This window comes from Rhamphochromis longiceps, linkage group LG16 (assembly GCF_057381845.1).
Source record: "Rhamphochromis longiceps isolate RC_006_pf linkage group LG16, R_longiceps_female_GT1.1, whole genome shotgun sequence".
Lineage (NCBI taxonomy): Eukaryota > Metazoa > Chordata > Actinopteri > Cichliformes > Cichlidae > Rhamphochromis > Rhamphochromis longiceps.
In genome coordinates, this window is record NC_140572.1 from 39,643,081 (window position 1) to 39,655,203 (window position 12,123).

Below are 12,123 nucleotides of genomic sequence, written 5' to 3' on the forward strand. Positions count from 1 at the left end.
GGGTCCAACCACTGCTTATTTCCATCAAGTCAGGAAGAAAGATAAATATTACATTGAAAAATTCAGTTATTTAATGTAAAGAAAGAAAAGTCTCTTTGTCTTTATAATAAAACAGTAAAATCTGTGAGGTTGTGTTTAAAGGTCGATGAAATCCTCACGAGCAGCTGAACGTCGTTCTTTGTTGTGTGATGGTTTTACAGGACCACGAACACGACGAGCATCGGTCTCGTGACTCAACCCCCAAACTGTCATATACAGATTTCAGGTGTCAGCCTGTTAAAGGTGGTTGCCATGGATTTGTGTCCCACAGTGGCTGATGGACACAGATGGACTCCACAGCTCAGCCGTGCGCTCCTCACGGCCCTCCTGCTCCATCAGCCGCGGGCGTTTGCTGATGCTTTGGGTACGTCTGGAGCTCTGAGAGGATTCTCAGTCTAAGGGTCAGAGGTCATCGGTAACAGAGAGACATGCATGTGTGGGTAATCGGCTGTGGATCTATCACCATGAAAACTGAACATCATGAAACTCAAACAGTAAATCCTGATCTGACTCCTCCCACTTCAAAGCTCTTCACTGTCCCTCAGAGAGGAGGCGTGAACCTCCCTCCACTCTGAGGCCCGCTTCAGGTGGACGCTCTGAAAACTCGCACCTGCACAGCAGCTTTAATGATGAGCAGGTAAAGCGACAGGCGAGGAGGGCAGTCACATGACAGCCTGTAACCAGTGAGCACGAAGACAGGAAGGGTCCGCCCCCCTCACTGACAGGTGTAGGTGACATCATCAATCTGTCAGTTTTATGTCGTGTGTGTGTGTGTGTGTGTGTGTGTGCGCCATGTTTAGGCATCTTCAGGTTAAGAGCCTTGGTGTCATCCAGGCCATTCTACTTCCATCTACGTAACATTAACAGATTGCTTCCTTCTCTCTCCACCCAGTCTACGTCCATTCTTGTCCACAGTCTTGTTACCTCCTGTATCGACTACTGCAACTCTCTTTCGCATGGTTTCCCCCAAAAATCCCTCCATCAGCTTCAGCTGGTTCAGAACTCTGCTGCTCACATTACCACCAGAACCCCTCCTACCAGCACATCACCTGTTCTTCAGGAACTTCACTGGCTCCCTGTGAAAATCCAGATAATATTCAAACTTCTTCTGCTCACCTTCAAGGCCATTCATAACCTCGCTCCTCCTTACCTTGCTGACCTGTTAACCACCACCTGTTCTGCCCGTTCACTTCGATCTTCTTCTTCCATCCAGCTTGCTGTACCTTCCTTCCGCCTCACCACCGTGGGAAGCAGAGCTTTCAGCTGCTCTGCTCCCAGAAATAAGAAACACTGGTTCTCTCCCAGTTTAAATCCCAACTCAAAACTCATCTGTTCAAATCTGCATATTCACTGTGACTCCACTGTTTGTTAATGTTATCTTTACTAAGTGTTTTATCCTATTGTAAAGTGTCCTGGGGTGACTTGAAAGGCGCTCATAAATAAAATTTATCTTTGTGAGGACCAAAAATTGGCATCCTACTATACTTGTGGGGACCCGCAGTCCTGGGGACAAAGGGTCGTCCACATGAATTTGAAGGTTTTAGTGTCGGGGTCAGGTTAGGGTTATGTCAATGAGATGTCCTCACTAGCATATGAAAACGAGTATGTGTGTGTGTCAGTTCTGAACTCACTTCCGTTGCTGGATGCGTGAGGCGCCTCCGAACAATCAGGAGGAAGCAGATTCAAATCACATCAGGGCGGAGTTTTTGTCACAGGAGGACATGTTTGGTCTCCATGGTGATGGGTCTGCTGACAGGATGCTGCAGCGTCCATGTTTGTGTGTTTGATGAGCTCCGAGCTCACGGCTGGGATCATTAACTCGGCGTCACAGCCTCAGCGTTCATGTTTTTAATTATTAAAAAACACGTTTTGGAGAATACAGAGCTCGGCGCGCACACACACACATGCACGCACGTACACTCACACACGCACACACACACATGCACACACACGCACACGCACACACGTACAACAATCAGCACGGCGACAGGACAGTCTGTGTGAAACACTCATGTTTTCCTGAAATGCTGCTTTAGTCTTTTTACAGCTCAGTACTGTTGAGCCACCGTCATTTCCTTACCTTTGATCCACATCCCCCTGAAGGTCTGTAAAAGGTCTTCTTTGGACACTGGCTGCTCTTACACTCAGGTTCAGTCCAGTCTTTGTACCCGAGGAAGGTTTTTTATTAAGGGTCTGAACTCTGACCTACAACTCATTCAAGCATCAAAGGCTCCTAACAAAAAGATGAACCAGAGCCGTGTCAACACATAACAGACATGAACACAGAACCAGCCCATCCACAGCAGGTAAACAAGGAGGACCTTCAGCTGATCATCTGCTGTTCACTGAAGCCTCCTCAGAAATGCTCTGAGTAAGGACGTCTGTGAGGAAGACATCCTTACTGAAGGCAAACAGATGAGTCCAGATCACAGCTGTGTGCACTCACTGCTCACTTACGCAGCACACAGTGGGGACATGTTCACAGAGACTTGTGGGGATGATGTGGACGCTTGCTGATGTGTTCTTATTCTGTGTTTTGAAAAGACACGATTATTCCTTCCAGGTGAGTTAGAGCTCATCCTAAGATTAAACCATGAGTGACTGAATCTGTAGGAATCCTGTTTTTAAACACGTACGCCGTCTGACCTCGCCGTGCTGCTGAGGAACACCAAGCCTGGTCCAGAGTGAGAACCACAGCAGCATCCAGACTGTGAGCCAGCTGATGTTCAGTTCATTCAGCCGCAAACATAACGAGCACATTGGCATCGAGCGGGGGTCACGTGGAAAAGCCTTCTGCTCCGTAAGAAGCAGTAAGTCTCATGGAAATCTGCTGTGTTTCTTTCCAGCCACAGCACGTAGCAGCCATGACTCAGTACTTGCTGAGGTGTCCTGTCTGCAGCCGAGCATAGCTACGTCTAAAGATACGACTCGTGACTTTAGGAAAAGCACTCGCACACATGAAGTCAGTCTTATTACAGGTCAGACTGTGGAGCTTAACGCCCACCAGCCACGCTCATGTCTCGCACAGCTTTCTCGCTTCCATGTTGACAAAACCATGATGGTTTATTTTATCACCCTGTCATTTTTCTTTGGTGTCACAGTTTGGATATTTATCGGTAAAGAAAAGAAACTCAGTCCAACGGGCCGACAGAGGAACCACAGCAGGCAGGTGCAGCTGGTCCGTTTCAGTTTTTCCTTCTGGTCCCAAAACGTAAAACAGCACGTTTAAAAATGGCTTTGTTGTAGCCGCCGTTACTGAGACGGACGAATGAACGTTGTGTTTGTGTGTAGCTGTACTGAGAGTGTGTATGTGAGGATTCACAGCTGCAGAACAAAGCTACCTCCATGTAGAAATAAAGTAACCTGAGGCTGAAAATGACACCAGAACTGGACTGAAGGTCAGAGGAACAGGTGTGATGGAGAGATGGATCCACATCATGGTCAGTGTGCACGAGGAGGTCAGGAGGAGGTCCAGCAGTGAGCGTCTGCAGCCATCTGTGAAGCACGGTGGAGGCTGTGTCATGGTTTCAGGTTCTTTGATAAACTGATGAATTACAGAGTCTGATCCACCACGCAGGAACATCTGGAAACATCTGACTGGCAGCAGCTTCATTTTTCAGCATCATAGTGATGCCAAACACAAAGCACACATCAGTGATGGATGCGCCTCCTCAGAGCTCAGCTCCACTGAAGCAGTGTGGGATCATCCTGACAGAGAACACAAGCAAAGGCAGAAACATCCGAGGAAGAGCTTTGACTGTCCTTCAGGAAGCCTGGAGAACAGTTCCTGAAGATCCTCACAGAAACTGCAGCCTCGTATTTTTACCTGCTGACGCTCCATGAACATGTCAGCACACGGAGCTCCACTGAACACAAACACAAAGATCCAACAAACCACTGAAGTAAGGTCTTTGATTTTGTGACGCGTCTGGCAGGTGGTTGCACCATGTTGGTGTTCACTGATTGGCTGGTTTCTCCAGCCTGTGCTGAGCTTCACGTCTCGCCTGCAGAGGCCTCTGATCCATCCAGCTGCAGGAAACTGAAAACAACGTTTCAGACAGAAAAACTCGACGGCCTGAATCGAGCACGGGGACCGACTCCATCACCTACACCTGCTCCTCCACCTTGTTGGGGTCCACGTCAGCGGCCGGTACCACCTGCATGGGCTTGCAGCAGCCATTGCAGATGTACTTGAGGAAGCAGAGGTACGCACTGCCGGACATGATCACCGTGATGATGATGATGATGGTGGCGCCAAAGGCCGGGGAGATGGCGTCTTCCAGGACGGACTTGAGGCCTCCCACGGTGATCCCACCGTTCCCGCTGCCAAGAAGACTCTGATCAGGCTCGGTCATCCCCTGACCTGAAACAGATAGAAGAGGTCAAAGGTCAGAGGTCGTCTTGTGGCGGTACCATCACCTGTTCAGGAGTTCATCCAGACTTAAACCTTTAATGACAGCAGGTGATTTGCACACCTCCAACAGCGTCACTGTTGGTTTGTCTGCAGGCCGTCTCACCTCACACCTGCTCGCCATAACACGGCGTCTGTAGCTGCAGGCGGGGCTCTTCTGTTGTATGACCGCGGTAACACAGAGCTGCTCAATGAACCACAGGTGAGAACCTTCTGTTCTCTGTACTGAGCTTTAAAGAGGAAACACTGAACACATCGAGGCTAATTTACCCCACTGAGCTCTGACTCTGACACACATGTAACTGCTGTGAAGCTGGATTTAACAAATAACAGCTTAAAGTTATAAAAACATGTTTCTGTCAGTACGAACGTGACGTCAGGTGGTTGGTTGGCTGCAGCTAACAGCCTCTCCTCTACACTGTCCTTTACAAACACCAACATCACGGCTAACAGCTGGATTTCCTGTTTCAGTGCAGCTAGCCAAACAGCCACTTCCTGCTACAGACACAGACAGTAAAGTGGACAGTATGTCCACAGTATGTCCTGGTTTCACATAAACTCACTGCTGCAGCACTACAGTGATCCCCTCACACTGATGTTTAGCTTTAATGTCCCTATTTTCCTCTGAGGTATCGATCCTGTCACTAGTTAGCTAACATAAACTAATGTGAGTCTGTTAGCCTCAACCAACCAAGCACATGACGTCACGCTCGTACTGACAGAAGATGGTGCTGAACATGACCCGGTGTGTCAGGATCAGTGGGGTAAACATGTTCAGTGGTTCATGTCCTCTTTAACGAGCAAAAAGAGCTCTCAGCTGTGAAGCACTGCACAGAGCAAACAGACAGTAAAAAGCACAGAAATCTATTATTTTCTTTCTCAACTTCTAAAAGTTTAACTTAAGGAGGCAGAACGATTGTTTAAGGGGGCGTTGCCCCCTCTTGCCCCAGCATAAAGCCAGCCCTGACTTGGTGTGTGTGTGTTGGGGGAATAAACTGTTCCTCAGGCTGGCAGTGAGCGCCCGGACGCTCTGGTTCCTCTGTGCCAGACGGCAGCAGGGTTAAGAGTGTGTGCGCGGGGTGTGTGCGCGGGGTGTGTGTGAGGGGTGTGTGCGCGGGGTGTGTGTGAGGGGTGTGTGTGCGGGGTGTGTGTGCGGGGTGTGTGTGAGGGGTGTGTGCGCGGGGTGTGTGTGAGGGGTGTGTGTGAGGGGTGTGTGTGAGGGGTGTGTGCGCGGGGTGTGTGCGCGGGGTGTGTGCGAGGGGTGTGTGTGCGGGGTGTGTGCGCGGGGTGTGTGTGAGGGGTGTGTGTGCGGGGTGTGTGCGCGGGGTGTGTGCGCGGGGTGTGTGTGAGGGGTGTGTGCGCGGGGTGTGTGCGCGGGGTGTGTGCGCGGGGTGTGTGTGAGGGGTGTGTGCGCGGGGTGTGTGTGAGGGGTGTGTGCGCGGGGTGTGTGCGCGGGGTGTGTGGCATCCTCCACCATGCTGGTGGCTTTGTGGATGCAGTGGGTGTAATAAGTGTCTGTGATGGAGAGAAGAGAGGCTCCAATCACAGACACCGATCACACACGAGGAGCGTTTTTTCTTTTCGTCTCGCGCTGCTTTGAATTCATTTCAGAGACTAACAGCAGCTGTGGGTCTCCCTCACTGACCTGCGACTCACTTTAATGTTCTTGTGTTTTCCTGCCTCTGCGCTAAAATGAAACCACCATAGAAATCAGACATTTCTTTGTTAGCGATCAGATATTCTTTCCTGCTGTGGATGCACACGAATGCATCACAGCACAGCCGTCAGTGACGATAAATGTAATCACGTTAGGACACGCCCCTCCCGATAAAAGCAGAGGCTGTTTGCGGAGCATCACTGAGCAGGAGCAGAGCTCCTCCAGTTCAGAGTGTTGTCCTCCCGGAGCACAGAGTCTGAGCGCTGACCTCAGAGGTTAGAGGCAGCGAGTGAAAAACACTCAGGCCCCGCATGTGACCTCCATCACAGGAACAGCAGTGCAGCGCACAGACTCCACATGATGCGCGACCATTGCTCACCTGTCTGACTACACACCGCTTCAACCAGGATCTTTATTGGACCCACCCAACCAACACATCCACCCACCAACCGTCAATCTAACCATCCATCCATGACATCCAACCAACCTATGGCGCTGTTTGTGCCACTATTCTGAGCGCACGTGAAAGAAATTTGAGTGAATAAAATTCATTGCTGCATGCAAACAATGTATTTCAGTGTTTGCTATCACACAGACACACAGACACACACACACACACACACACACAGACACACACAGACACACACACACACACACACAGACACACAGACAGGCAGACACAGACACACACAGACACACACACACAGACAGGCAGACACACACACACAGACACACACACACACACACACACACACAACAGCCCCTCTCATTCAGTTTTTGCATTTGCTCTGCTCAGATCTCTGCGGACCTGCTCGCAACGTCTCTGCTCCTGCGTGTTCAGCTTTTTCTGTACAGCGTTATATTTGTGCCACAAAACAGACTCGGATGCAAAAATTCTGATTGGCTGTTTTGGTCTCCAATCAGCTCGCTAGCCGCTGTAGCTAAATCCAGGCAAATAGAGTAATATATCAAACTCCGCCACTACCTCGTTTGAGTTTTGGACTAAATGCATTCTGGGATATTTGCCCATTTTTTTAACGTGCGCTCAGAAGAGTTGCCATACCAACCATCCAACATCTACTTTTCATTTTCAAAGCTCCAAAAGACTCAAAAACAGCTAAAACAAAAGTATTTTTTCTTTGTTCTTTCTGTGCTGTGACTGTTTCAGCCTGAGCTTTAATAACAGAGGAAATGATGAGCGATGGGTGGAGGAGGTGGAGCTGCCTGTGGATGAAGTCTGATACCATCTTTCATTAGACTGTCCACGGCTGGTGGACCAGAGATAGTTTCTGATAAGACGTCTGGCGCTGGCACACTGATTATCTTCAAAGAAGCTTCCTGCACATCTCTGGATTTGTCTCGGTTATCTGTGACGGACAGACATCGTCTCCCCTCGTGGGACAAAACAAACAGAACTTTTATGAAAATGGTTGGCAGAGACGCAGAGACCCGATCATGTGATCTTCCTGCTGAGATCGGGTGGAAAGGAAAATACTAATCCTGCCTCGAGGTTCAGATTCATCTGTTCTCCTCATTAACAGAAAAGCCGCCCACAGGCAGCAGGTCCTCTGTGCACGCAGACAAAAAGCTGCTGCCTCGTTAAATTCATCCTGTGATTACCGCTGCCCTTCACACCCTGTCCTAATGAGCAGGCGGAGGCTGAGAGACGACGCAAGGCTGGAAACTCATGTGCAATCCAGTCATGTCCTGGACTCATGCGCTGATCCACACTTTAAACAAGGAACAGAGCCTGAAGCAAGCTGGGACCAAACACCACTCGCAGGAAATGTTTCCACATTCATGATCCGGATGTGTGAATTTCTGGAAGGACTTTTTCCTCATTCTGAACCAGGACAAACTGGATGTTTGTACTCCTGCTTCAGTAATAATCCCCATAATGTGAAAGATAAAGGCCATCCTTACTGCTTCCACTCAGGTTAACATCAGCCAGCTGCTGTTAATGCACCGATGAATGACCAGCAGCAGTGTGAGGACCTCTGTTGCAGCAGGACTTCTGTCTGCAGGTCTGCAGCATTCAGGGATGTTAGCATGATGCTACAATCCTCCCAGGAGTTTACATCCCTGCAGATTCACCATCTCGTCTCCACCTCAAACTCTACAGGCCTCAGTTAGCAGGTTAAAGGTCAAAGTTCAGCACAGACTGAACAAGTATGGCTGTTTGGAAGTGCTCTTCACACGGGAGCTCAGCTCTGCAAAGGTGCAGCTAAACAAAGACTTCTGGAACAGACGAGACCGAACAGCTCATACAGCCGTCAGCCCGGCGGAGGAGGGACGATGATCCAGTCAGAGTATTCTGCCGTCTGTCGACCAATCACCGGACAAAGAACCCGAGCACAGCAGCATGCATGAAGCGGAGCTCAGAGAGCCGTGCATAACGAATGCTGCAAAGCACAAAGAGCTGAGGCAACGCTGTGAAGGAGAGTGCAGCAGAGTCATGTGACAGACTGATGACATCACACTGAAGCATCACTGCCACTTCCTGCTGCTGGATCGTGAGGTGGCTGTAATCACTTTTAGCTGCTGAAACATTTTCAGTTTCTTCCTGTGAAACGCGTCAATAAATAACGTGCATTTATTTCTTATAGAATATTATATGAACACTTTCGGATCACCTGACCTTTTCCTGGCTCTTTATTGGGCTGTTCTCACTGAGCTGTGGTGTAAAGTGGGTTTTTAAAGCAGTCACATTACAGGCTGATGCTGCTGGAGCACACCGCTCAGGTGTGTGACTCTAACCTTTAACCTTTACCACTCACAGATATGTGAGGTCAGCAGATGGAGGAGGAGCTGAACGCTCAGCGCAGACTGAAGCGTCCTTCGAGCAGACGCTGCCCTCCATCAGCGTGATGACATCATGCCTTTCCAGTCCAGCTGTTCACAGAGTGCACTCACAAAGCTTTCAGTGGTAATTATGAGATGTAACGAGTCAGCGATCACAGATCTGCCTCCGTGCTGAGTGTGAACGTGTCACGCAGACTGCTCGGAGGAGAGCAGCCATCACTGCGAGCGCTCAGTCCGCCCGTCATCTCCACAAAGGAGGTGGGGTCAGTGTGGTGGAGATGAAGGTGACGGAGCAGACTGAAGCCTCGTTCGGTTTTTCCTCACGTTGTTTTGTCCCAGTTCTAACGAAGACTTCCCAAAAACAGCAGCCGGTTCCTGAGAGTGGAGCGAGAGTGGAGACTGCGCTGGTGTCACAGATGAAAGGAGCGAGTTATCAGCTCACAGATCCATAGCAGACGTATCCATGGTAACAGGTCAGCTGATGTTAGCTGACATTCATCAGAAGAAATACGTTTGATTTGATTTGATGAGGACGCTGCACAGAACTGACCCCAGCACAGCCTCTCGCCCACGACTCGGGCTCCGTCCTTCACTGATGTGTGTTCTGCATTCTCCACCTCCTCCACCTCCTCCTCTGTGGAACACCATCTTTCACAGCAGTCTGAGCCACACGTGTGATTTTCAGCCAGCCTGATAAACTGTGAGGAGACAGCAGATCAGTAAGAGCATCATTACATCTCATTTTCATTCATGTGGACTCTGATCTCAGATCAGCTGCTCTGCACCTGCTGATCCAACAGCAGCTTCATCTCGTCCTCGCTGGAGGACGCGTGAGAGCAGGTACAGGCTGTGGCAGCACATCACATGATCTGGATGTAACTGTGTGTGTGGGAGTTACGCTGATGAGCATCAGCTGGCAGCCTTTAAGCAAACGCAGCAGGTTCAGCTCACTCTGTGAGCATCGACGACCAACCTGGACTCATCGGAACAACAACGTGCTTCCAAAACTGACGCAGTAATAATAATAATGATAATAATGATAATAATAATAATAATAATAATAATAATGGATTGCATTTATATAGCGCTTTTCGAGACCCTCAAAGCGCTTTACAATGCACTGTTCAGTCACTCTCACACACTGGTGGAGGCAGCTACAGGTGTAGCCACAGCTGCCCTGGGGCAGACTGACAGAAGCGAGGCTGCCGTATCGCGCCATCGGCCCCTCTGGCCAACACCAGTAAGCGGCAGGTGAAGTGTCTTGCCCAAGGACACAACGACCAAGACAGAGAGCTGGGGATTGAACCGGCAACCTTCCGATTACAAGACGAACTGCCAACTCTTGAGCCCCGATCGCCCTCCACCCAGTGCCTCCACCCATCCCCATCGAGCCACGGGGCCCAGACAACACCAAAATACACAGATGACATCAGTGTTCACGTCTCACCTGAAAGAAGAACCCAGACTGTCTGCCGGACGCTGGGACAACAACCCCACTTCCTGTGCTGTGAACTCTGACCCCCACAGACAGTCTGACCAAAGCTTTGTGATCATCAGCTGATAACAGGGCTAAAGAAGCGCTCAGACACCAAACACCTGCTGACAGAGACATCGAAAGATTTCACCGGAATCAAAAAGCAGTTTGAGATCCGAGCGAGCATGCTCCCGCCAAAAAACTAAAAGTCACGAAAATATGTGTCATGAGAGCCGCTGTGTCAGGTGTGAAGACCTGATGGTCCACAGCTGAACACAGGACACACCTGAAACACGCGCCTCAGACCCACAGCTGCTTCTAATGTTGTGGCTCTGTGTCTGTCACATCCACGCTGCACACAGAAGCTCCCACCCAGGTCCACCCGCGTCAAACTCAGTGGAACAGCTCCCACGGCGTGTCCACCAAATCTGTGCTCACGTTTCAGAGAACCCTCCTTTCATCAGTAACCCCAGGAGGAGGAGAGCGGGTCATACTCACAGCGCACAGCTGGCAGCGCCACGCTGATGAAGAGGAGCGCTGTCAGCGGGATGAAGCGCTCAGCGCACATTTTACACCTCCTGCACGCGCACCGAGAGCCACGACTTCACGCGCACACAGCTGTCGCGCACACGCGCGCTCTGGTTTCTCAGTAGGACGTCGTCCCGTCGATCCGGTAACAGCTAGACAACAAGCTCCGAAATGCGCCTGCGCACAGAGACTGAGAGACTGACAGAGGGAGAGAGAGAGGCTGAGAAAGAGACACACAGACGCACGCACACACACACAGACAGACACACGCACAGACTCGCACACAGACACAGACACGCACACGCAGACACACACACGGACACAGACACACACACACAGACAGACACACGCACAGACACACACGCACGCACACACAGACATATGCGCACAGGTGATGTTCAGGTAAGGAAAGAAGTCTCGAGCTCCATCACAGGTTTGAACAGAGGCTACAGACTGTATATAAAAGATGGAGGCGCACACCTCAACACTGGTTGGTTACTGAAGTTTGAATATTTGTCACACAGCTGTGAGCCAACGAGCAGTTCCTCTGGTGTCCAGCAGAGGCAGCAGTGAGTCAGGCTCCACACACAGCAGCTGTTTCTGCCAGCAGCACCAAAGCTGTCATTTCTTTAAATTGTGTTAAAATAAAACCTCATTTTGCAAAACCACCAAGTGTCATTTTTCTGACAAAAGCTCACAGAATATAAAAAAACAGGTTTTTATTTTGTTCTGTTTTATATCGTATGTTATTCTTTTGATCTTATTCTTTTGTTTTTCTTAGTTTTTGCTGCGTCTCACTTCACTCTGTGGGACTAATAAAGGTTCATCTGATATTGTTCAAGAATCTGAGCTCGCGGTAACAGCAGCTCGGAAACACTTCGCTCCAGCGGCTGACACTGGATAATTCATTGTAGTTTCATTCAAAACTACAAAAACATCCAGCTCTGAGCTTCCTGTGATGACATCACTGTCGGACCCGAGCTCAGGACCTGAAGGGTCGTGCTGTCGCCTGTGTGCCGGGCGGTCTGAGGTTAGCACGGCACAGTAAGCAGATCCATTGTTTCTAAGCGGCACAGACGTGATGAACTTCAGCACTCGTGTTGATCCTGACACATCAGCTTTGTGTTTCACAGGACCAGATACGATCATGTCGTGATTGTGTCGAACCTTCCTGAACGGCGTTTTGTCCTTCGATCACACAGAGACGAGTCG

The 12,123-nt window shown here is 49.9% G+C and overlaps 1 protein-coding gene across 1 annotated transcript; it reads right to left on the reverse strand.

The window, feature by feature from the left end:
- Nucleotides 1-2,119: 2,119 nt before the first annotated feature.
- Nucleotides 2,120-11,978, reverse strand: LOC146651693 (uncharacterized). Its single transcript, XM_085384777.1, has 2 exons — nt 10,882-11,978; nt 2,120-4,402 (listed from the first exon to the last, which is right to left on the reverse strand). The coding sequence occupies exons 1-2, from the start codon at nt 10,949-10,951 to the stop codon at nt 4,146-4,148; spliced, it is 327 nt and encodes a 108-aa protein (XP_085240903.1). The 5' UTR covers nt 10,952-11,978; the 3' UTR covers nt 2,120-4,145.
- Between the last annotated feature and the right edge of the window lie 145 nt (nt 11,979-12,123).

Coding starts and splice junctions, on each gene's coding strand:
- LOC146651693 (XM_085384777.1), bottom strand. CDS start 10,951: ATGTGCGCTGAGCGCTTCATCCCGCTGACAGCGCTCCTCTTCATCAGC. Junction 4,403..10,881: donor GGCGCTGCCAGCTGTGCGCT/GTGAGTATGACC, acceptor TATCTGTTTCAG/GTCAGGGGATGACCGAGCCT.